This window comes from Dendrobates tinctorius, unplaced genomic scaffold (genome assembly GCF_039654945.1).
Source record: "Dendrobates tinctorius isolate UK_male_01 unplaced genomic scaffold, ASM3965494v1 ptg000083l, whole genome shotgun sequence".
Classification (NCBI taxonomy): Eukaryota; Metazoa; Chordata; class Amphibia; order Anura; family Dendrobatidae; genus Dendrobates; species Dendrobates tinctorius.
Genome location: NW_027361751.1, coordinates 8,210,974 through 8,237,541, shown reverse-complemented (window position 1 = coordinate 8,237,541; position 26,568 = coordinate 8,210,974). Strand labels below are relative to the sequence as shown.

The following is a 26,568-nucleotide window of genomic DNA, read 5'->3' as shown; positions in this document are numbered from 1 at the left end:
TTCCCGTCGCGGCTCCAGCGCACTGCTCTGTTGAGGGCAGAGCAGAGTACCATGTCAGAGAGGTCCGGCGCCTGCGCACTGCAGTACTTTACTCTGCCCTCAACAGGGCAGGTAAAGTACGCCTGCGTCGGAGCCGCGATGGGAAGCAAAGAAGAGGACGTCAGCGCTACAAGATGGGAGGCGCCGGACCGTGACACCCATCGGACCAAGACCGGACCGCCCCCCCGGGTGAGTATAATCTAACTCGTTTTTCTTCTCTTTCAGGTTACATCAGGGGCTTATCTACAGCATTACAGAATGCCCCTGATGGCGGTGCCGGCAGCTGATAGTCCAAAAATGGGGTGATAGATTCCCTTTATGAATAGTCAGGGCCCCAGGCAGTTTAGATGGCGTGGGCCCCCATCCATGGCTGAGCAAAAAACATCCCTGGCACACAAACCCCACTAGCTCACATGCTGTAACACCCACCAGCCCCAAACAGTGATTTTAACAGGAGTTATTTGGTGCAGCAGTGTGTGTGATTGACCACAGCTCCATTTACATTGTGCTCTTCAGAGCTCCGATTCTCAAGATCATGGGGCCCCAGCAGTCAGATCCCCAGCGATTGGAAAGTCATCACCTATCCAGACGATAGGGGATAACGTCCAATGTCCGGATAACCGATTTAAACAGGTTTTCCAAGATGTATATTTATTTGGCCAAAGGAATTTAGAAAATAATAAATTAATACTGACAATCCTGAAGTCCAATGTCACCTCTCCAAAAACAGGACAGGAGACGTGGTACTGTGCAGTGTATATATAAAGAATAATACAGATACTGATAAGTGGTACTGCGCAGTGTATATAAACAATAAGGCCATGTTCACACATTCAGTATCAGGTCAATATTTCACATCAGTATTTATTAGCCGAAACCAGGAGTGGAACAATCAGAGGAAAAGTGTAATAGAAACACGTCACCACTTCTGTATTTATCACCCACTCCTGTTTTGGCTTACAAATGTGTGAATGTGGCCTTATTCTGATACTGAGAATTACATTCACTATATAGGACAGAAGAAGTGGTACTGTGCAGTGTTTATACAGATATATTAGGTCTGAGCTTTGACTAGGCCACTCCAAAACATTTACACGTTTCCCCTTAAACCACTCGAGTGTTGCTTTAGCAGTATCCTTTGAGTCATTGTCTTGTTGGATTGTGAACCTCCGTTCCAGTCTCAAATCACTGACAGAATGAAACAAGATTTGCTCAAGAATATCCCTGTATTTCCCACCATCCACCTTCCCCTGGACTCGGACAATTTTCCCTGTACCTGGTGCCGAAAAACATTCCCACAGCATGATGCTGCCACCACCATATTTCACTGTGGGGATCGTGTTCTTGGGATGATGAGCTGTGTTGGTTTGGCACCAGATATAGCGTTTACTTTGGTGGCCAAAAAGTTCAATATTGGTCTCATCTGACCCCAGTACTTTCCTCCATACATTTGAGGAGTCTCCAACATGTCTTTTGGCAAAATCAAAAAGACAAAACACTATAAAATGGCTTCACCCAACCACTAACCATGAGTGGAGAAAAAGTTTTGTTGTTATCATTCATATTCTCTGAAAAAAGGCCAAGAAAGCAAAAATTCTGCCGGGGTATGTAAACTTTTGAGCACAACTGTATGTGTATATAACATAGGTATATTTATGTGCATATAGCATAGGTATACTTGTTTGTGGGCATATAACATGTATATTTGTTTGTGGGTTTATAACAGGTATATTTATTTGTATATAATATAGCCATATTTATGTGTATATGACATAGGTATATTTGTTTGTGAGCATACAACAGGTATATTTATGTGTATATAACATAGGTATATTTATGTGTATATAGCATAGGTATATTTGTGTGTAGGTGTCACTCACGTGGTTGTGCCACGGTCCGGGGAGAGCCTGGAGGAGTGTAACTAAGCGAACACATGGTTCTTCACTTCACTGGAGCCCCTGATGGTATGGTTAGACTTGAACCTGGGTGGACACCAAGGGTTACTCCAGGATGGAGCCATGGCAGCTGACCCCTTAGGGCAGGGGTCCCCAACCTGTAGCTCGGGAGCCACATGTGGCTCGCGATCTCATGAATTGTGGCTCGCGGCTGTCTGCTAGGTTGGTGCATTAGCTCCAGGTCTAGCAAAGAGCTATGATGAGCGCATCTCAAAATGGTGAATATTGTGAGTAGCCCGGCGCAGATCTGAATGCACATATACTGTTCTTAGGGGTTTAGAGATAATATAAGGATGGTGTGCTGGAGACAGGATGATACTACCGGTCAGAGGGTGCTTAAAGTTGGATACGACAGTGTGGTGGGAGTGCTTGATGGGAGAATACTGAAAGGGGGGATTGTGGTAACCCTTGGATCTTGATATACTGCTTCTGTGGAAAAGCTTTGCTCAGAGCTGGATGTGGCTCTCAAAGTTAGAAAGGTTGGGGACCACTGCCCTAGGGGACAGGAAAGGAGGACCAGCCAAGAGCTGGTTAGCAGGATGTATTTGACTGGAAGACAGATTGTAGGATCATGCACCAGCAGGACTGGTACAAAGACCCAGGACAGCCACAAGTAGGGGAACACAGGTGCAGGTTCAGACAGGTCAGGAACAAGAATAGGCACAGGTACAATGGTTTTGGGTATAGTTACAGTGGAACGGGCATGATCAGATACAGACAGCACTGGTACAAGGACATTACAACTAGGTATCTGGATATAGATTGATAACTGAAGTTGCTAAGACATCTCCCAATAGAGGAAGGTGTCTTAAACACCAGACGTCTCCCAGCCATTAGCTGGGGACATTTTAGCAGCATGCTCACTGGTCCTTTAAGAGGCCAGGAGCACACTGGTGTGCACCCTAAGCACACTCCTAGGAGACCTTCGTGCAGTGCGCAGGACTTGCGAGGAAACAGACGCTGAGGTAGCTCGGACGGTAAGTGAACACGCCGACGTCCCTGCAGGGAGAGGAAGGAGACTCAAGCATGGGCGTCGGCTATGTGCTAATAGTTTCCCCCCACTACCACTTTATGCCCCTACTTCTTCAAGCCCGCTAGAAATTTCTAAAGAAGTGAAGCATGAATATTTTCTTTGGGCTCACAAGATTTTTCATCAGGTCCAAATCCCTTCCAAACTAAAAAAAAAGTCCTCCATCTTACCCTCTGCAAGTCTAGGATATTCTTCACCTCAAAGACATCATCGGAGCTAATGGGAGCAGGCATGACAACAGGATCCTCGAAGAAGAGACTAAAGATGACCGTCTTCAGGTGTGACACATGGAAGGAATTGGGTATTCATAAGGAGGCTGGAAGCTTCCATCTTATAGGATATGGGATTAATTTGTTTGATGACTTCAACTCTTCTCATGGTAAGAGCTTGACCCAATCGTCATGATATGCGTTTGTCAAGTGCCGCAAGAAGCTAGCAAGAATCTGGTTGATTTTCTTCACCTGTCTGATGGATTGAGGGTGGAATGCAGACAAGAAATCCAGGACAACGTTCAGAAGCTTACACAAAGCTTGCCAGAATCTAGATGTGAACTGGACGCCTCGGTCGATGTGATGAGGGAATCCGCGAAGAAGGAAGATGTGCTGGATGAACATCTTGGCAAGTCCCGGAGCACATGGAAGGCCCGATAAAGGAGTGAAATGTGCCATCTTCGAGAAATGATCCACCACTACCCAGGTGATTGAACAGCCTAAGGGCACCGAAGGTCTGTAAAGTTTCCTCCTTGGAAATTTGTTTCAGTTCTGTGATATTCCTGGGTCGTCTTGCATGCACTGCTATTTTGAGGTCTAGCCTCAGAATAACAATGATGTTCAGATCAGGGGACTGAGAGGGCCATTGTAAAACCTTCAGCTTGCACAAACCACATAACACCTCTACAACAACTTTATTTCAACCACTCAGCTTTAACACACAGTGCAGGAAGAAGCAGGGCCAAGAAGGTCGGACCAGTTTATATAGAAAGAGGTAATGACCAGATCAAAAGCAGCTGAAATAGAGCTGCATATTTCTGACAAACAATAGAAAGGGTTGTTAACCTCTTCAGCACCAGAAGAAACTAAATCCATTTAATATGGGACACAAATCCCACCATCTCTAAAGAAGACCTGCGATTCATTACCCGATGTGACCATCTAACTCCATGTTTTCCAGGAGGGTGTGACACCCTTCTGTCAGAACCCCTCCTTCTATGAGGGGCTACTGAACCATCGGGATCTGGTTTATCCAGATGGGCCGCATGGAAAGACCAAATTAATTTAGGGGCATTAACCTTGGATGCTGGTACTCACATCCTCTCCACAGGACCATACCCCTTTCCAGTGCACCAAATATTGTAAAGAGTGGCAAACCATATGAGAAATCCACAATTCTTGCCACCTGAAACAGCAAACTATCATCAACAATAATCGGTGGCGGCAGCGGTAAGGGTGACAGCTCCACAAGCGCTACATATTTTTAATGAAACTGTGGAGAACGTTGTGGATTTTAAGAGTTAGGCCAGCGTTACACTATCGTAGAGTACGGGAGAGTGCTATGCGAAAAACCGTCGCATAGCAGTCGGCCCAGTGTTAATCTATGGGGCAGTTCACATCAACGTTTATTTTCTCAGGCGTATTCAGCGTGCGTGTAACATCGGAAGGGAAGGAAGCACCTTTTGACTTTTTGAACACAAAATTGTCTGGAATCAATGGCGGCGCCATGTCGCGTTTGGAGTCCCCCTGATGTACCTAAACAGTGGAACACCCCCAATTCTAACTCCAACCCTAACCCCAACACATCCCTAACCATAACCCTAACCATAACCCTAACCACATCCCTAACCATAACTACAGCCCTAACCCTAGTTCAAGCCTAACTTTAGCCCAAGCCTAACTTTAATTTCCACAAAGTGGGGTGAAATAATTTTTTTTGGGAGTTCCTAAAGAACGATTTAATTATTTTAATTTTTATACTTTTGTATCTGGGTAGTTTAATTTGTGGTGGTTTTCTATCAACCCTAACTTCAGCTCAACCTTAACTTTAGCCCAATCCTAACTCTAACCCCAACCCTAACCCTAATGGAAAAATGGAAATAAATACTTTTTATTTTATTATTTTTACCTAACTAAGGGGGTGATAAATGGGGGTTTGATTTACTATTTTTTTTTATTTTGATCACTGTGATAGGGTCTATCACAGTGTTCAAAATGAACCAATAGGAAAAATTTCCCATTGTTGTCGGGTGCCGGCCAGCAGATCTCGGTGGGCGCACTGCGCATGAGACCTCCATCTTCTTCCCGGAAGAAGATGTCGCCGGCCATGGGACATTTCAGGGGGATGCAGGAGGATCCAGTGACACAGGAGGTACCTGGGGGGGGATCAGGGGACCCTATTTCTCTCTCTGATGTGTGATCACATCAGAGAAGAGAGAAATTAAATTGGAAATCTGACTTTTTTTTGCGGTCGCCGTTAATAATGGAGATTGCAACACTGAGGTTGGTAAAAACCGATCCGAACCTTGTTCTCTGGGATCTCAGAACTGAGCTGAGAGCCTGGAGAATTTCCAATGATGGGGGGCGTTATAGACTTATTTCTCAGTGCCAGGGCTGTGGAGTCGGAGCCGATTTTGGTGGAGTCGCTCAGAGTCGGTGTCATGGAATTTGAGGAGTTGGAGGTTTGGCTTACCGACTCCACAGCCCTGCTCAGCGCCATTAACCCCTTCACTACCAAGGGTGGTTTGCACGTTAACTACCGGGCCAATTTTTACAATTCTGACCACTGTACCTTTATGAGGTCATAACTCTGGAACGCTTTCATGGATCCCGGTGATTCTGACATTGTTTTCTCGTGACATATTGTACTTCATGTTAGTGGTAAAATTGCATTCAAATAACTTGCGTTTATTTGTGAAAAAAACGGAAATTTGGTGAAAATTTTGAAAATTTCGCAATTTTCCAACTTTGAATTTTTATGCCCTTAAATCACAGCGATACGGCACACAAAAAAAACTTAATACATAACATTTCCCACATGTTTACTTTACATCAGCACAGTTTTGGAACCAAAATTTTTTTTTGTCAGGAAGTTATAAGGGTTAAAAATTGACCAGCGATTTCTCATTTTTGCAACACCATTTTATTTTTAGGGACCACTTCACATTTGAAGCCACTTTGAGGGGTCTATATGATAGAAAATACCCAAAAGTGACATCATTCTAAAAACTGCACCCCTTAAGGTGCTTAAAACCACATTCAAGAAGTTTATTAACCCTTTAGGTGCGTCACAGGAATTTTTTGAATATTAAAAAAAAATGAACATTTAACTTTTTTTCACAAAAAAAATACTTCAGGTTCAATTTTCTTTATTTTACCAAGGGTAACAGGAGAAATTGGACTGCAAGACTTATTGTGCAATTTGTCCTGAGTACGCTGATACCTGATATGTGGGGGGGAACCACTGTTTCGGCGCATGGCAGAGCTCAGAATGGAAGGAGCGCCGTTTGACTTTTTCAATGCAAAATTGGCTGGAATTCAGATCGGACGCCATGTCACGTTTGGCGAGCCCCTGATGTACCTAAACAGTGGAAACCCCCCCAAGTGACCCCATTTTGGAAACTAGACCCCCCAAGGAACTTATCTAAATATGTGGTGAGAACTTTGAACCCACAAGGGCTTCACAGAAGTTTATAACGTACAGCGGTACAATTAAAAAATCATATTTTTTCCACAAAAATGATCTTTTCACCCCCAATTTTTATTTTTCCAAGGGTAACAGGACCCTAAAAGTTATTGTGCAATTTGTCCTGAGTACGCTGATACCCCATATGTGGGTGTAAATGACTATTTGGGCGCATAGCAGAGCTCGGAAGGGAAGCAGCGCCATTTGACGTTTTTGGCTAGAATTGAGATCGGACACCATGTCGCGATTGGAAAACCCCTGATGTACCAAAACAGTGAAAACCCCCCACAAATGACACCATTTTGGAATCTATACCCCCCAAGGAACTTATCTAGATGTGTGGTGAGAACTTTGAACCCCCAAGGGCTTCACAGAAGTTTATAACGTACAGCAGTACAATTAAAAAATCATATTTTTTCCACAAAAATGATCTTTTCACCCTCAATTCTTATTTTTCCAAAAGTAACAGGACCCTAAAAGATATTGTGCAATTTATCCTGAGTACGCTGATACCCCACATGTGGGGGTAAACCACTATTTGGGCGTATGGCAGAGCTCGGAAGGGAAGCAGCGCCATTTGACGTTTTTGGCTGGAATTGAGATCGGACACCATGTCGCGTTAGGAAAGCCCCTGATGTACCAAAACAGTAGAAACCCCCCACAAATGACACCATTTTGGAAACTAGACCCCCCAAGGAACTTATCTAGATGTGTGGTGAGCACTTTGAACCCCCCAGTGCTTCACTGAAGTTTATAACGTCCGGGCGTGAAAATAAAAAAATCGTATTTTTTCCACAAACATGATCTTTTAGTCCCCATTTTTTTATTTTCCCAAGGGTAACAGGAGAAATTGGACCCCAAAAGTTGTTGTCCAATTTGTCCTGAGTACGCTGATACCTCATATGTGGGAGAAAACTACTGTATGGGCACACGTCGGGGCTCGGAAGGGAAGTAGTGACGTTTTGGAATGCAGACTTTGATGGAATGGTCTGCGGGTGTCATGTTGCGTTTGGAGAGCCCCTGATGTACCAAAACAGTAGAAACCCCCCACAAATGACACCATTTTGGAAACTAGACCCCCCAAGGAACTTATCTAGATGTGTGGTGAGCACTTTGAACCCCCCAGTGCTTCACTGAAGTTTATAACGTCCGGGCGTGAAAATAAAAAAATCGTATTTTTTCCACAAACATGATCTTTTAGTCCCCATTTTTTTATTTTCCCAAGGGTAACAGGAGAAATTGGACCCCAAAAGTTGTTGTCCAATTTGTCCTGAGTACGCTGATACCTCATATGTGGGAGAAAACTACTGTATGGGCACACGTCGGGGCTCGGAAGGGAAGTAGTGACGTTTTGGAATGCAGACTTTGATGGAATGGTCTGCGGGTGTCATGTTGCGTTTGGAGAGCCCCTGATGTACCTAAACAGTGGAAACCCCCCACAAGTGACCCCATTTTGGAAACTAGACCCCCTAATGAACTTATCTAGATGTGTGGTGAGCACTTTGAACCCCCCCCAGTGCTTCACAGAAGTTTATAACGTCCGTGCGTGAAAATAAAAAAATCGTATTTTTTCCACAAACATGATCTTTTAGTCCCCATTTTTTTATTTTCCTAAGGGTAACAGGAGAAATTGGACCCCAAAAGTTGTTGTCCAATTTGTCCTGAGTACGCTGATACCTCATATGTGGGAGAAAACTACTGTATGGGCACACGTCGGGGCTCGGAAGGGAAGTAGTGACGTTTTGGAATGCAGACTTTGATGGAATGGTCTGCGGGTGTCATGTTGCGTTTGGAGAGCCCCTGATGTACCTAAACAGTGGAAACCCCCCACAAGTGACCCCATTTTGGAAACTAGACCCCCTAATGAACTTATCTAGATGTGTGGTGAGCACTTTGAACCCCCCCAGTGCTTCACAGAAGTTTATAACGTCCGTGCGTGAAAATAAAAAAATCGTATTTTTTCCACAAACATGATCTTTTAGTCCCCATTTTTTTATTTTCCCAAGGGTAACAGGAGAAATTGGACCCCAAAAGTTGTTGTCCAATTTGTCCTGAGTACGCTGATACCTCATATGTGGGAGAAAACTACTGTATGGGCACACGTCGGGGCTCGGAAGGGAAGTAGTGACGTTTTGGAATGCAGACTTTGATGGAATGGTCTGCGGGTGTCATGTTGCGTTTGGAGAGCCCCTGATGTACCTAAACAGTGGAAACCCCCCACAAGTGACCCCATTTTGGAAACTAGACCCCCTAATGAACTTATCTAGATGTGTGGTGAGCACTTTGAACCCCCCAGTGCTTCACAGAAGTTTATAACGACCGGGCGTGAAAATAAAAATATCGTATTTTTTCAACAAACATCATCTTTTAGTCCCCATTTTTTTTATTTTCCCAAGGGTAACAGGAGAAATTGGACCCCAAAAGTTGTTGTCCAATTTGTCCTGAGTACGCTGATACCTCATATGTGGGAGAAAACTACTGTATGGGCACACGTCGGGGCTCGGAAGGGAAGTAGTGACGTTTTGGAATGCAGACTTTCATGGATTGGTCTGCGGGTGTCATGTGCGTTTGGAGAGCCCCTGATGTACCTAAACTATTGAAACTCCCCACAAGTGACCCCATTTTGGAAACTAGACCCCCCACGGAGCTTATCTAGATGTGTGGAGAGCACTTTGAACCCCCAAGTGCTTCACAGAAGTTTATAACGCCTGGGCGTGAAAATAAAAAAAACATTTTTTTCCGCAAAATTATATTTTTGCCCCCAATTTTTTATTTTCCTAAGGGTAACAGGAGAAATTGGACCCCAAAAGTTGTTTTGTAATTTGTCCTGAGTAGGCTGATACCCTACATGTGGGGGTAAAACACTGTTTGGGCACATGGCAGAGCTTGGAAGGGAAGGAGCACCATTTGACTTTTTCAACGCAGAATTGGCTGGAATTGAGATCAGACGCCATGTTGCCTTTGGAGAGCACCTGATGTGCCCAAACAGTGGAAACCCCCAATTATAACTCCAACCCGAACCTCAACACACCCCTAACCCTAATCTGAGCCCTAGCCCTAACCCTAGCCCTAACCCTAGCGGGAAAATGGAAATAAATACATTTTCTTTTAGTTTTATTATTTTTCCCTAACTAAGGGGGTGATAACGGGGGGTTTGATTTACGATTTATGGCGGTTTTTATGTTTGGCGGCTGTCGCACGCTAAAAGACGCTTTTTATTGTAAAAATAGTTTTTGCATCACCACATATTGTGAGCTATAATTTTTCCGTATTTTGACCCACCGAGTCATGTGAGGTCTTATTTTTTGCGGGACGAGTTGACGTTTTTATTGGTACCATTTTCGGGCACGTGACATTTTTTGATCGCTTTTTATTCCGATTTTTGGGACGCAGAATGAACAAAAACCAGCGTTTCATGAATTTCTTTTGGGGGGTGCGTTTACACCATTCCGCGTGCGGTAAAATTGATAACGCGTTTTTATTCTTCGGGTCAGTACGGTTACAGCGATACCTCATTTAGGTCTTTTTTTATGTTTTGTCGGTTTTTTGCAATGAAAACTATTTTATATAAAAAATAATTATTTTTGTATCGCTTTATTCTGCGAGCTATAACTTTTTTATTTTTTTGCGGATGATGCTGTATGGTGGATCGTTTTTTGCGGGACAAGATGATGTTTTCAGCGGTACCATGCATATTTATATGCGTCTTTTTGATCGCGCGTTATTGCACTTTTTGTTCGGTGGTATGATAATAAATCATTATTTTTTGCTTCGTTTTTTATTTTTATTTTTTAAGGGGTTCGCTAAAGGGGTTAACTAATGGGACAGTTTTATAGGGCAGGTCATTACGGACGCGGCGATACCAAATATGTGTACTTTTATTGTTTTTGGTTTTTTTTATTTTGAAAAAATGGATTTATTGGGGAATATATTTTTTTTTTTTTACTGATTTATTTAGCGATTTTTTTTTAATTATTTTTAACACTTTTTTTTTTTTTTTTTTTTTTACTTTATTACCTTGTCCCAGGTGGGACATCACTGTCCTGTGACAGATCGCTGATCTGTCACATCACAGATCACTGTGACAGATCAGCGATCTGTCACAGGCACTGCTGCAGACTTCCTCATGCCTGCGCTTTGCAGGCAGTGAGGAAGTCAGCTCCCTGCAGGCCCCCGTCGCCATCTTGGATCCGGGGGCCTGTAGGGAAAGAGCCCCCCGCAGCAGCGCTGCACATTGCGCTGCCGTGGGGGGCTCAGGGAAGCACGGAGGGAGCCCCCTCCCTGCCGATGCTTCCCTTTAACCCCCGGTACACCGCGATCGCGTTTGATCGCGGTGTGCAAGGGGTTAACGTGTCGGGGGCGGTCCGTGACCGCCCCTGACACATTGTGCCGGGTGTCAGCTATGATAATTAGCTGACACTCGGCCGCGATCAGCGGCGCTCACCACGTGGGCGCCGCTGATCGCGATGACGTAATATTCCGTCCATGGTAATTAGGTCCATGGTCACATGGACGGAATATTACGTCAATTGTAGGTAAGGGGTTAAAAAGCGGTGCTGAGGGTTAAGTACCCTTAACTGCCACCGTTACAAGGCGTATCAGCGATCGTTAAGGGATTAAATACATGTACAGTAAGCTGCACACACTGCAGTAATTGTGTTTGTCACAGACTATCTATATACCTATTTTATTTGTATTTACTGTATGTAATCAATCTCTTGTATCCAGTCGGCTCCTGCTGTGATTATACATGTGTGTGTCACTGACATCTATATATCTGTGTGTATATATCTATTCTATTCTAACCTGTCACTGTGATTTTACTGTATGTGGCACATGAATTGCCGGCTTTTATTCTATTGTGTGTGTGAGTGTATTTTGACAAATATTTCCTTTGAAAATGACGTGTAAATCACATAGAGAATTGATCTATGTAAAAGCTCATGTTAAAATTACATTGCAGTCGGATAGCAATCACACTGTATTCGGATGTTAATCTGATGCTAGGTGTGAAAAATCGCATTGTACTCGCATGACACTCGTGTGACTCTCGGCAGGGAGACTCGGACCGATTTTTCATACGTTTAGTGTGACTCCAGCCTAAGGCCATGTGCACACATTGAGTTTTTGGTGAGTTTTTTTTACCTCAGTATCTGTAAGCCAAAAGCAGGAGTGGAACAGTCAGAGGAAAAGTATAAGGGCTCATACTCACTTGAGAGAGACTCACTCACTTGCGAGAGACTTGCATGAAAACCTGGCACTGCCGCCGGCACTCGGACCGGAGCGTGAGGCTACATGCATTTCTATGCAGCCGGTCCGTGTGCCGGCGGCAGTGCCAGGTTTTCATGCAAGTCTCTCGCAAGTGAGTGAGTCTCTCTCAAGTGAGTATGAGCCCTTATACTTTTCCTGATTGTTCCTCTCCTGCTTTTGGCTTACAGATACTGAGGTAAAATACTGAATGTGTACATGAACCCTTAGAAGAAGCTCAGAACAAAAGGCCACAGGGTTAATTATGGCGATCGCCTTGTAAGGACCAATGAACCTAGGATCTAATTTCCAGGAAGGAATATTCAGTTTAATATTTCTGGTAGACAGCCATACTACATCATTCACACCCTGATCCGAACCCCACAACCATTTCTTATCAGCCTTGAGGCTGCATCTGTCAACCATGATCTTTACGTTGTTCCCCCCTGCCATACATAGGAATGTTTATCTGTATATAACAGAGGTATATGTGTGTGTGTATAACAGGCATGTTCCTGTGTGTCGGGTATACAGTGCAGTGACCTGTATACAGCCTACACGTTGTTTTATAGCCTCTCCTAGTCACGCGATTTTCTGTGTAATTAGCTGCAGTTCCGCTATGCACCAGGTGGTGCCGCTAAAGCGACTACGTGACCCGACGCAGTAACGTATCCTCGCTGCCTTGGCAGTTGTTGCCTGGTAACGGGACGCTACAGTCCCTGCCCGCCATTGCTGGCTGTGCCGGTGCTCCGTGTCTCTCGGTGTCCCCGCTACCTGCCGCCATGCCCCTCCCGGAGCCCATGTTCTGCGCTCAGCAGATCCACATCCCGCCCGAGCTCCCGGACCTGCTGAAGCAGTTCACCAAGGCGGCGATCCGGACGCAGCCTCACGACGTGCTGCAGTGGTCGGCGGCGTACTTCCACAGCCTGTCCAGGGGGGAGCCGCTGCCGGTGACGGATCGGGTGGAGCTGCCGGTGGCCACGCAGAGGAATGACAGCGGCCTGAGCCCGGGGCTGCTGCGGGTGCTGCACAGACAGCTGTCCGGCCGGGTGCTGGTGCCGGTGGAGGAGCTGGAGCAGAGGTGGCGGGCCGTGTGCTTACCGCAGGCGCAGCTGCTCGGCCTCCTGGAGCTGGACCCGCCTGGCACACAGGTGGAGTGGATGAAGTTCCTGGCTCTCGCCTGCAGCGCCCTGGGGGGCAGCATCACCACCGCCCTGAAGTACGCCTGCGAGATACTGACCGAGGATCCCGAGGGGGGCGCCGCCCGCATCCCACAGCAGACATTTGTATTTCTCTACAGCTACCTGGCCCAAATCGATGGAGACATAGCGGACAGCACCATCAGTGAAGTGCTCAGCGCCCTGCAGGCCGAGGCGGGCAAGCAAGGCGGCATGATCCAGCCCAGGAACTTCCTCAGCCCCCAGTGCCCCCCGCTGTCCTAGAGACAATGGTGATATGATTGTATCCAGCTAAAAATAAAGATATGTAATATGTTAGCAAACGCTGTGTGTTCTGTCCACGTATAGAAACCGTCCTTGGTGCGGAGCGCCTCAGACCGTCCTCCATACATAGTGCCTCAGACCGTCCTCCATACATAGTGCCTCAGACCGTCCTCCATACATAGTGCCTCAGACCGTCCTCCATATATAGTGCCTCAGACCGTCCTCCATACATAGTGCCTCAGACCGTCCTCCATACATAGTGCCTCAGACCGTCCTCCATACATAGTGCCTCAGACCGTCCTCCATACATAGTGCCTCAGACCGTCCTCCATACATAGTGCCTCAGACCGTCCTCCATACATAGTGCCTCAGACCGTCCTCCATACATAGTGCCTCAGACCGTCCTCCATACATAGTGCCTCAGACCGTCCTCCATACATAGTGCCAAAGACCGTCCTTTCTGTATGGAGTGCCTCAGACCGTCCTTTCTGTATGGAGTGCCTCAGACCGTCCTCTGTATGGAGTGCCTCAGACCGTCCTCTGTACATATTGCCAAAGACCGTCCTTTCTGTAAGGAGTGCATCAGACTATCCTCCATACATAGTGCCTCAGACTGTCCTCTGTATGGAGTGCCCCAGACCATCCTCCGTACGGAATGACTCAGATGTCCTTCGTACAGACTGCCTCAGACCGTCCTCCGTACAGTGGACGGTCTGAGGCACTATGTATGGATAGTCTGATGCACTATGTATGGAGGACGGTCTGAGGCAATATGTACGGAGGACGGTCTGGGTCACTCCATACTGAGGACGGTCTGGGGCACTACGTACAGAGCGTCCCAGTCCATCCTCCGTATGTAGTGCCCCAGACCGTCCTCCATATGTAGTGACTCAGACCGTTCTCTGTATGGAGCGCCCCAAACCGTCCTCCGTAAGTAGTGCCTGAAACCATCCATCGTACATAGTGCCTCAGACCGTCCTCTGTACATAGTGCCTCAGAACGTCCTCTGTATGGAGCACCCCAGACCATCCTCCGTAAGTAGTGCCTCAAACCATCCTCCATATGTAGTGCCTCAGACCGTTCTCTTTATGGAGCGCACCAGACCATCCTCCGTAAGTAGTGCCTCAAACCATCCTCCATATGTAGTGCCTCAGACCGTTCTCTGTATGGAGCGCACCAGACCGTCCTCCGTAAGTAGTGCCTGAAACTGTCCTCCGTACATAGTGCCTTAGAACGTCCTCTGTATGGAGCGCCCCAGACCGTCCTCCATACATAGTGCCTCAGGCTGTCCTCTGTATGGAGCGCCCCAGACCGTCCTTCGTACATAGTGCCTCAGGCTGTCCTCTGTATGGAGCACCCCAGACCGTCCTTCGTACATAGTGCCTCAGGCTGTCCTCTGTATGGAGCACCCCAGACCGTCCTCCGTAAGTAGTGCCTCAAACTGTCCTCCGTACATAGTGCCTTAGAACGTCCTCTGTATGGAGCGCCCCAGACCGTCCTCCGTACATAGTGCCTCAGGCTGTCCTCTGTATGGAGCGCCCCAGACCGTCCTTCGTACATAGTGCCTCAGGCTGTCCTCTGTATGGAGCACCCCAGACCGTCCTCCGTAAGTAGTGCCTCAAACTGTCCTTCGTATGTAGTGCCTCAGACCGTCCTCTGTATGGAGTGCCTATGTTTTGGCATAGGTGGTTTCCTTCATTGGAGACTGCCCTTCCCGTGGTTGTTCCTTCCCGGGGAAAGACCTGGCTAGTCATTGCTTGCGTTGAGAAACATGTGATGGTGTCTCCGCGGCTTGTGTTTTGCATGTTTTTGCATAATTCCCATAAGGGATGGGGGCAGTGCTCTAGAATCACTGCGTTGAGAAACATGTGATGGTGTCTCGGCAGTGTTGGATGTTGATCTCCATGAGTTCATTCATCCTCATTTTTCACTGTCCTCTATATGGAGCACGCCAGACCGTCTTCCGTTAGTGCCTCAAACCATCCTCTGTACGTAGTGCCTCAGACCATCCTCTGTATGGAGCGCCCCAGATCGTCCTCTGTATGGAGTGCCTCAGACCGTCGAGCGCCCCAGACCGTCCTCCATACGAAGCGCCCCAGACCGTCCTCCGTACATAGTGCCTCAGACCGTCCTCCGTACGGAGTGCCTCAGACCGTCCTCCGTACGGGGTGCCTCAGACCGTCCTCCGTACGAAGCGCCCCAGACCATCCTCCGTACATAGTGCTTCAGACCGTTCTCCGTATGGCGTGCCCCAGACCTTCCTCCGTACATAGTGCCTCAGACTGTCCTCTGTATGGAGCGCCCTAGACCGTCTTCCGTTAGTGCCTCAAACCATCCTCCGTACGTAGTGCCTCAGACCGTCAAGTGCCCCAGACTGTCCTCTGTATCCAGACCGTCCTCCGTACGAAGCGTCCCAGACCGTCCTCGGTACGGGGTGCCTCAGACCGTCCTCGGTACGGGGTGCCTCAGACCGTCCTCGGTACGGGGTGCCCAGGCTGCTCCAGGCCTGAGTCCCAATGTGCTCTCCTCTGCTTTCGATTCTTCCTACATTTTTATTTTTCGGTCGATAGCGTTGTATCAGGGCTTGCTTTCTGCAGTGCGAGCAGTAGGTTTTGTCATCACCATTATGGGGTCTTTATGACTTTATCGACTTCTATCCAGGTAAAGACTCCAAAAAATAAAAAGATTCTGTCATTTGGATATTCTTTCTTTTATCGTTCACCAAATGTGATACATTTTTTGACATTTTCTTAGCTCAGTTACTCAGGCAGCTATATAGATCTTAGATTTAGTTTTTTTTACATTTTTATTGCCCCCCTTTAGGAAACTGTGATGACTTGCATTATTGTAAAATTGCCAACCTATTTAGGTGCAGAAACATGGCAGACACTGTGGACTTCAGTAGGTTCGTGACCCAGTCTACCATGGCAATGACATGAAGACCCCGCAATCATGTTGCCGAGGTGTTGGGGAGATAGGTACGTACATCGGAAGGGTCACATCCACCCATCTCCAGCCTCTGGAATGCTGTTGTCACTATTGACAGTTGCATTTAACAGGGTAAACTGTTGTGATCGGAGGCGTTGGTGCTGGCTGTATAACACAGGCCACCCCTGCATGGAGCCTGGTTGGTGCTTGCAATGCACACATCCACTCTACCTGTACGGCGGATGTCGCCAATTCTGATCACTGTGGTTTGTCTCTGAAGCCATAAAGACTATAAGGCTATGTGCACATGTAGGCAGAAAATTTCTACATAAAAACCGGACTCCTTCCCAGAAACCGCACGTTTTTTTCTGCGTGAATTTTTGCTGAGCGATTAGTTGGTGGAAAATCACGCAGACGTCCAATTTTCTGAATGTTGGATTAAAATCGGCAATGCAAGTTATGGGTCCGTGAAAAAATTGGACTGCACCTGACCAATACTGGTCTAAGCCATTACTGATGGATTTCTGCTGGTGTCATGACTCTCCATGGCTTTTGCATCTCTCTTTGTTCATGTGTTCAATACTTTTTCCCTGTGCCATCTCTCATTATAAGGGTATGTTTCTACCGTCTGGATTTGCTGCAAATTGGACGCTGCGTACAGCCACAGCGTCCAGTCCGCAGCATCCAGATGTTACAGCACAGTGGAGGGGAATTTATGAAATCTCATCTCCACTATGCGTACAAAGACGCAGGTGGCAGACCCATGTAAACGCACTTTATAGACCGCAGCATGTCTATTTATCTTGCGGAGACGCATCACCATGCGTACAAAAGGGGGCAGTGCTTACTTAGAAAATTGGTGACGTGTTCAATACTTATTTCACCTACTGTCTATGTGCCACTGCTATATACAGCGTTGTGTAATCAGCTGCGACAGATGCACATTTCTCTGCAGCTGCAGATTCTGGTCTGGGCGGTCCAGGCGGATTCTTGATGGTCCACAACCGATTAAGAACCAGTTCACTTATATCTAAGGCCGGGATCAGACTTGCGATAAACTCGGATGAGTCTCGCACGTCAATAACCGGCATTGCCGCCAGCACTCGGATCAGAGTGTTCAGCTGCATGTATTTCTATGCAGCTGAACGCTCCGATCCGAGTGCCGGTGGCAGTGCTTGACGTGCAAGACTTGTCCAAGTTTCCCGCAAATCTAATCCCGGGCTAAGGAACTTATATTGACATATTTTACCCTATACTAAGACCGCATGGAAACATTCAGAAAAACTTTACCACATAGAGCACTCTCTACAACCATAGAGTGCCGAATAATGCCATACTTACCTTTATATGTATGTGTACAGGAGTTGACCCCATTCATCAGGCTTAACACGTCTACATTCCTAAAACTGTACAGCCAATTTACCAAACTTGTGTGAATGGATGAGAAAGTCCTACTTGATGAGGTCTATATATGAAGTGGTCCCTGTAACTTTGCTTTGTGTGATCCTTTACAGGTCCTTAAGCCAGACGACCAGAACACTTCCTTACAAGAAAACATCACAACCGAAGTAGAAGAAACAGAAATACAAGATGAGGAACCCAAAGAGAAAATGGCAGCAAAATCAACTGAAGCATGTCTGCCAGGTGAAGACACGACAGATAATGGTCTTCCTGGCTACACCGAGGGTAATTCTACAGATGCGTGTCCAACCACTGATAAAACATCCACCCTGGACATCAATCAAACAACAGTTCACGTTTCTGCAGAAACATTGCCTCTTCTCCGGCAAGGTCCTCATCTTGTGGTTGAACTTCAGGACGTAGTGTTGCAGCAACAATCTGACGGACAGAGGAGCATTTCTGGAGAACAGTCTGAAGGGTCCGTGGAGACCAATCAGTCAGCCCAGAAAAATAGAGAGAGAGGTGGCGAGAGCAGTTCAGAAGAAGTGGAAACAGAGGCCCCCATAGTAGACAGAAGAGGTGGTCTGCGCCGGAAGGCCAGGGCCTACAAAGGACCACCCAAGCGAAGAACCAAGTTATCAGCTTAGTTGAAGGCAGTATGCAATGTACCTGTTCTCCTTCACACACTATTTGTAAGACATAATAATCTAGTTTTTTTTTTTTAAAGTTCTATAAAGTTGTGCAACATAGGTCACAGACATTTGTATCTGTCCAATTTTAAAGTTTTATGGTTCATGTTATTTTTCTGATTTGTGTTTTACCTGAGTCCCATGTTTCTTACACATTGGCACTGAATTGTCAGAATCTAGCAAAGAGCACAAGAGTTACGTGATGGAAACCTGCGAGGAGTCCATGGTAATGGGAACATTTTCCAGTTTATTGAAGTAAAGCCACTTTTGAATATTTCTATTTCCCTGAAATTGTGTATTCCTGACTTTAATAACACACCACCAATATATTTTTCCAGTAAATACTGTATTTTGGAAATGCAAGGTCTCATTAAGAGGCATAGGTCATACAGGCAGGAAATGGGAGTTAACATCCTCTATTAGCAGAAGCTCCATTGCTGGTAAACTAGATGCAAGTCCACGTTCACACGTTCAGTATTTGGTCAGTTTTTTTACCTCAGTATTTGTAAGCCAAAATCAGGAGTGGGTGACTTGTTCTATTGTGAAGGAGAGAATGGCTACTGAAATCAATTGTTAACCTTACATAAGCTAGCTCAGATGTGGTGTGACAAGATGGCGTCTGTATCCTGGAACAACGCCCTTGAAGGAATCTTTGGAATGTGAAGTAGATACACTGAAGACTATATATGGAACTAGAAATAGGCCCGATGCTATCGTATCGGGAGTGCGGTGCAACATCCACGTCACCCCTATTCCCTACGCAGGCGCAGTAACAGCCGCGTCATTACCGCGCATGCACGGGTAGAGCACAGTTGTGGCTGTTACTGCACATGCGCGGGAATAGCGGTGACGTGAATGTCACTTACGACCACGAACTGCGCCTGCGCAAGTAACACTGCCATGGTGCCTCATGGGATTCGGGGACAGTGGTCGAAAGTCCCAACTGTTGATTATATTATAAGATAGTCAAATTGGAGTACCCCTTTAATGTCTGATGTTGCAGCACCATCTACTGGGATGGAAAGCAGGAATCCTCTGCAGAGAACCCTGACTGCTCATTGTATTGTTTAGTGTTCCGTTTATTTTTCTGAGCAGTATATATAGATGGAGTTAGCATGGACCTATCACAGACTGACACCATTGCTACTCAGGAGTTGTGCGACGCCCTTTACCTGTCTGTTACATGATCTTTTGTACTAAATAAAGTTCAGTGCCAGCTCTCGCCGAGAGAGGACCTCACATCTGACTTTGTCTGATGTAACTCTTCTAAGCATGCACTCGGCTCATATTTATTAGGTCAGGGACGGGCAATCACTTAGATCTCACCTTAAGGGCAGTTTCACACGTCCAGATAATTCCGGTACCGGAAAAACCGGTATCGGAGCTATCAGTTTCCGTGTGCATACATATGCCGTCCGTGTGTACCATCCGTGTGCTGTCCGTGTGCTGTCCGTGTCTGTGTTTTTGAAAAATTATTTTCAATGTTAACCCTTTGACTTTTCAAAACGCACACGGACAGCATCCGTGTGCGGTACGTGTTTACACGGACCCATTGACTTGTATGGGTCCGTGTGATCTGTGCTGTTGCACAAAAACGGACATGTCAGCGTGTTTTGCACACGGACACACGGTCCATGAAAACACGCTGACATCTGCATAGACACATTCATTCGAATGTGTCAACGTGTGTCAGTGTCTCCGGTACGTGAGAAAACTGTCACTACACGTACCGGAGACACTGACGTGTGAAACTGCCCTAAAAGATCACCCTCACACTATTATACTTTTCCTCTGATTGTTCCTCACCTGGTTTTGGCTTATAAATACTGAGGTAAAATACTTAGAAAATACTGACCATGTGAATGTGGCCTAACCCCTGCTACGAGTGAAATGTGTGGCTGATTGAGTTAGTTCCAAGTTGCACCACTTTAGATTCGCTCAGGCTGAGATTACACTTTTGCAGCTGCTCTGTGACCAAAACACTGATATTCTGCTTGTAAAGTGATTGCACCTACAGTGCCTTGAAAAAGTATTCATACCCTGTGAACTTCTCCATATAACACTGACAAGCGTAAATGTACATTTTGGGTGTATTATGTACAATACCAAAGTAGAAAATATTTGTCAAGTGTAAAGGAAATAATGCATGGTTTTCTAAATATTTAAAAAAAAACACGAGTTTGAAAATTGTCACGTGCATTTGTAGTCTGAAATCCCTAAATAACAAATTGCCTCCAGAAGTCACATACCGTATATACTCGTGTATAAGCCAAGATTTTCAGCACTTTTTTTGTGCTGAAAATGCCCCCCTCGGCTTATACATGAGTCACGGTCCAGAAAGCCGGCAGTGGAGGGGGAGCGGCGGCAGGAGCCGGTGGCTGGGACATCATAATCACCCTCCTAATGCCATCGCTGAACGTCCCTGCATCCTCCGTTGTCCCAGGGCTGGCAGCTTCTTCCTGTGTTGAGCAGTCACATGGTACCATTAAGGTAACGAATATGGACGTGACTCCAATCCCATTGCCATGGAGGCATATTTATTAACAGGGATGTTCAGCAATGGCACGAGGAGGGCGAGTATGACAGAGGAGGATGGGGGGAGCACTGAGGAGGACTGAAAAGTTGAGATTCGGGCATAGGTTCACCGTCCAGCAGGACAACAACCCTAAACATACTGCCAGAGCTACAGTGGATGGTTTAGATCAAATCATGTTCCTGTGTGCGAATGGCGCCAATCACAGTCCAGACCTAAATCCCACTGAGAATCTGCAGCAAGACGAGAAAATTGCTGTTCACAGACGCCTGCATCCAATCTCACTGATCTAGTGTGCAAAGAAGAATCGGCAAAAATGTCGCCTCTAGATGTACAAAGTTGGTAGGGACGGACCCCAAAAGACCTGCAGCAGTAATTTCAGCAAAAGGTGGTCCTACCAAGTATTGACTAAGAGAGAAGGAATACAAATGCACGTTACAATTTTCAGATTGATATTTATAAAATTAGAAAGCCATGTATAGTTTTCTTACACGTCACAAATATACCTTCAAAGTAGCAAGTATCCCATAAAAGCCCTATAAAATACTTTGAAGTTCATGGGGTATGAATACGCTTTCAAGGCACTGTAAAAGAATTTGGATTCCGTCAAGTCACATAAGGCTAATGCTGTGTTCACACATTGCGTTTCTTTACAGTGATTGCAGTAAAAATGGAACGTTTTGGCCACGTTTTTTGAAAATCGCAGCAAAGTGGTAAATTTTTGCCCCAGTGGCAGCAAAAAACCTGCAGCGTTGCAATATGTGAAGGCAACCAAACAGCACAGCCACCAAACTGTCAGAATGAAAACTGCGTCACACATCAGCCCGGGTTGAGCTGTGGTGTAAAAGCAATGTGTAGATCATATGCAGCGCTCAAGTTTGGCCAACAATCCATGTTTTAGGCCTCATTTCCACCAGGCAAATATACAGCAAATATTCCACTGCTTGCACCATAACTGAGTCCAATTAAAAAGCTGCGGATTAAATCCAGTGTAAATTCACTGGAGCTGCAGATCTGAAATCGTGTCAGTTTATGCCACAGTGAATCTCACAGACAGCAAACGATAAAAGATGCCGCTGTGCTTAACAAAACAGAACCTTCCTGCTGACCCATGTCCTAAAGCCATGCTCCCATGTGCAAAAACAATAACCCTACGATTGTAGGAAAATATGAGATAGCAATCTGCTTGCGGTTCTTTTAAACATTATAGTCCTTGACCTCAAACCTGGGTCACATTCCGCACATACATCAAAACTATACCCTACACGGATACTAGGAATGTTTCAAGAAAAGTTTTTTTTATACAAATAAATTAGTCAACATTTAAAGTTTACATAATATAGGTGCTCATAGATCAATCCAAAACAGGTGGGAATAAAAAAACAAGCAGCCAGGTCACAAAACCAATTATATATACGGTGCTGGGTGGAACATGAAATTCATGTATTCATCAGCATTCAAACTCCTCATAAAGTTGCACAAATTTGTAACTAATAAAAAGCAGCATCAATGTATACAATGCATTCCAAACAGTGCATCATGGCGCCTGACCATAGCCTGCCATAAAGTGTCAATGTGCTAACTGAATCTCATCAGAAGCAGAGACCAAATAGTATAGGGCTTGTTACACGAAAAAAGTTCACCACCCTTATGTGCATGACATGTCAAAGTACCTGTGCTGCGGTTTCGGGACCTACCACGTATCCCCTGACGCGCGTTTCGGTGTTCCTTCTTCAAAAAGGAACCTATAAAATGTAAACTTTAAATGTTGACTAATAAATTTTTATAAAAAATCCTTTTCTTGAAACATTCCTAGTATCCGTGTAGGGTATGGTTGTTTTGATACTTGTGGTTCTTGTTGCTTTTTTTTTCCCCCTTTTGTAGATTTAATAGAGTTTCTTTTATTTCATGCGTTTTAGGGAACCTGTTTGCCATGTTATTTGAAGACATCAGGAAATAGAGGCTGAAATACAAAGTTCAATGATATATCAGGCTGTGTGTGTGTGTGTGCTGATGTTTCCATACAATGAAGGTTTTATCGCAAGGAGATTATCACCGCTGGGACCATAGTGCACATGAGCCCTGGTCCGATCTACCCCCTCTTCTGATTAGCAGCTCACTGTCAACATACAATCTACACAGAAAGCTGTGGTGTGGGTGAGGGAGCTCCACTACATCTTATAACTCTGGATAGTTTACTAGTGCAGCAGCTGTTATAAAGGGTTACATCATTGGTTTCAGGGCCTCTTTTCCTATATTATGCTGCTCTCAGATGAGGTAGCAAAAACCTGGAGACCAATGCAATTGTGCTTAACATTAATTTTTTCAGGCTCCCCATAAAAACCATAGGGAAAATGTGATAAAAAGATGTTTTTATATAATCACAGCCAGTGCTTGAACTGTTACACGCATCAGATTTTTTTTACTAAAGAAAACTTTTAGTGGAATGCTGTGCGGGGACATGGCCTTTGGATTTTCGTGGCAATAAGCTGGTGATATATGGTAATTAGAACTATCTGTCATCAAAAAATTTGCAGATCCACATTTGCCCAGGGCCCCAGCTCCCCCAGCCAGTGGCGTGCCACTAACAGCAGCACACCGGGCAGCCGCTATGGGGCCCGTGAGTCAGGCGGGCTCGGTGCCAGCCCCTCACATTCAACTGTATCAGCATCAGAGAAGCCAATACAGTTGAAAGCAATGATGGCGGAAAGAGCATCAGATGATGTTCCCTCTCCCTTCATTCCACTTCTGCCTCATCGAACAACATACTGTGACGGGCATTGAAGCTGCAGAGACTGTAGGAGCTGGGGAACAGGGAGAGGCAAGTATTGTATTTTTTTTTTTTATATCAGTGAGTTCGTGTTGGCCAAAACACTGCAGGACTGTGGGCTGCATTATACTCTATCGAGGACTATGGGGTGCATTATACTATATGTGGGCTGCATTATACTCTATCGAGGACAATGGGAAGTGCATTATACTATATGGGACCTGCATTATACTGTATCAAGGACTATGGGGAATGCATCATACTATATTAAAGGACTACGGGATGCATTATACTATGGGGAGTGCATTGCACTATATGGAGGACTATGGGGAGTGTATTATACTACAGTGGGGAAATTAATTTGATGCATTGCCGATTTTGAAAGTTTTCCCACCTACAAAGAATGGAGAGATCTGTAATTTTTATCGTAGGTACACTTCACCTGTGAGAGACAGAATCTAAAAATAAAAACAGAAAATAACATTGTATGATTGTTACTTAAATTGCATTTTATTGCATGAAATATGTAATTGATCAGCTACCAACCAGCAAGAATTCTGGCTCTTACAGAACTGTTAGTTTTCCTTAAGAAGCCCTCCTACTCTGCGCTCATTATCTGTATTAATTGTACATGTGCAAACTCGTTACCTGTTTAGAAGATACCTGTCCACACACAATCTCTCCAACCTCTCCACCACGGCCAACACCACAATCACTCCAACCTCTCCACCACGGCCAACACCAAAGAGCTGTCTAAGCACACCAGGTATAAAATTGTAGACCTGCACAAGGCTGGGATGGACTATAGGACAATAGGCAAGCAGCTTGGTGAGAAGGAAACAACCATTGACACAATTATTAGAAAATGGAAGAAACACAAGACAGTCAATTTTTCTTGGTCTGTGGCTCCATGCAAGATCTCGCCTCGTAGGGTATAGACGATTCTGAGAAAGATCAGCAATCAGCTGAGAACTACACGGGAGAACCTGGTCAATGACCCGAAGGGAGCTGGGACCACAGTCTCAATCATTACAGTTACTAACATACTATGCTATCATGGATAAAAATCCTGCAGGGCACCCAAGTTCCCCCTGCTCTAGCCTGCATATGTCCAGGCCTGTTTGAACTTCCCCAATGACCATCTGGACGATCATGAGGTATGGGAGAAAGTCATGGTCAGAGGAGTCCAAAACAGAACTTTTTGGTATCAACTACACTTGCCATGTTTCGAGGAAGAAGGATGTATACAACCCAACACCTTTCCAAGCGTGAAGCATGGTGGGAGAATCATCATACTTTGGGGGTGCTTTTCTGGAAAGGGGACAGGACGTCTGCACTGTATTGAAGGGAGTATGGATGGGGTCATGTATCGCAAGATTTTGGCCAATACAAAATAAGGAAAAAACAGCTACAAGCCACAGCCAGCTCACTAACACACAGGTGCACGGAACTTCGTGTTGACGGGACATGAAGCACGAAAAGGATGAATGATTGGTGTTCCAGCTCCTTTCAATCTTTATTAATCCATGATAAAGTAGTATTGGAGGAATTTCCTCACCAGTGTCTGTGGACAAAAAAAAGAAGGGGGGGTACATAGCAATGCGTTTTGATCTGTACATAGATCGTTATCAAAGCTAAACCTCATGTAGCAACAGGAAATCCTTATAGTGTGCAAAAACCAATCAATTAATCCCCTGTCAGATGACTTTCTGAAGGGTTCTAAAAGATCAAATAGCAGTGCACTATAAAAGGTACATGAACTCACATTGTAACAAAAAGTCATGTACATGAATGGTCAAATACAATGATCAAAGACATGCTCATTCAAAAGAACATATAAAGATATATAAAACCAATCCAACTTCAATAATGAAACATTATTTTGTAAACGCTTGTTAAGGCCGTTTGAAACACCGAGTATCCAGGTTATAAATCCAAGAAGCCTCATGCGTGAGGAGCCAACGTCTGACATCCCCTCCACGCAGCGGAGGCTCAGGCTACTTTCACATTAGCGTTTTTTTAGTCCTGCGCTTCGTGCGCAATAGAAACGCATGCAAAAAACGCATCATGCGTTTTGCATGCGTTTTAACCAGTTTCTAGCCATGTTAACTCTTAAAACGCATGCGATTTTAAACGCAGGCGTGCGCATGTCTATGGGCACGCCTGCGTTCCCATAAACTGTAATGTGTTATTATGGCGCATTCCGTGCACATGCGTTTTTTTTTTTTTTTTTTACACAGGTTGGACGGACCAAAAATGCAACAGGTTGCGTCCGGCGCGCCTAGGCGCACACTACAAAAAAATGCATGCACACGAAAACGCATGCAAACGCTAGACCGTGCGCCCCCATGTCAAACATAGGGGCGCATGGACGCGCACGATGCGCTGTGCTAAAAACACTAATGTGAAACCAGCCTTACTGACATGTTTTAGACCTGAAAAGAAGTTGTATTGCCTGCATGGAGAGTTGTGAAATGTCTGGCTGCTGTGGAGATATTACAATTAGAGAGAGATTGTTGTTTATTATATCACCAATATTTTCGGAAATGCGTATCTTCAATTTCCGAGTGGTACAGCCCGTATAACATATTTGATAACTTATGCAATTGATATTGTATACCACGTTAGTTGTGTTGCAATTAATGAATTGATGTATATTGAATTGTAGAAAATTATAATTATTAAACATTTTGGTAGTAAGTGCATGTTGGTTCTACACTTGTTAGTAACACTTGAAAAAAACCTTGCTTTTTTCACTCTGCACCCCATCTTGACTGAAAAAAACAAATGTAGAAATTTTTGCAAATTTATTAAAGAAAAACAAATATCACATGGTCATAAGTATTCAGACCCTTTGCT

At 45.3% G+C, this 26,568-nt stretch overlaps 2 protein-coding genes across 6 annotated transcripts in view; both read left to right on the top strand.

Moving 5' to 3' along the window:
* Positions 1-18,517, top strand: part of FAM169A (family with sequence similarity 169 member A) — a 172,325-nt gene extending 153,808 nt beyond the window's left edge. For all 5 annotated transcript variants that reach the window (XM_073584084.1, XM_073584083.1, XM_073584082.1 and 2 more), the window contains exon 13: positions 17,831-18,517. In XM_073584084.1, the coding sequence (XP_073440185.1) occupies positions 17,831-18,364 (534 nt within the window). In that variant the 3' untranslated portion in view covers positions 18,365-18,517. The remainder of the gene's footprint in view (positions 1-17,830) is intronic.
* On the top strand, positions 12,136-13,447 carry ROPN1L (rhophilin associated tail protein 1 like). The gene has a single exon (XM_073584087.1). It carries the CDS (start codon positions 12,729-12,731, stop codon positions 13,386-13,388), a length of 660 nt encoding a protein of 219 aa, XP_073440188.1. The 5' UTR covers positions 12,136-12,728; the 3' UTR covers positions 13,389-13,447.
* Positions 18,518-26,568: the final 8,051 nt, after the last annotated feature.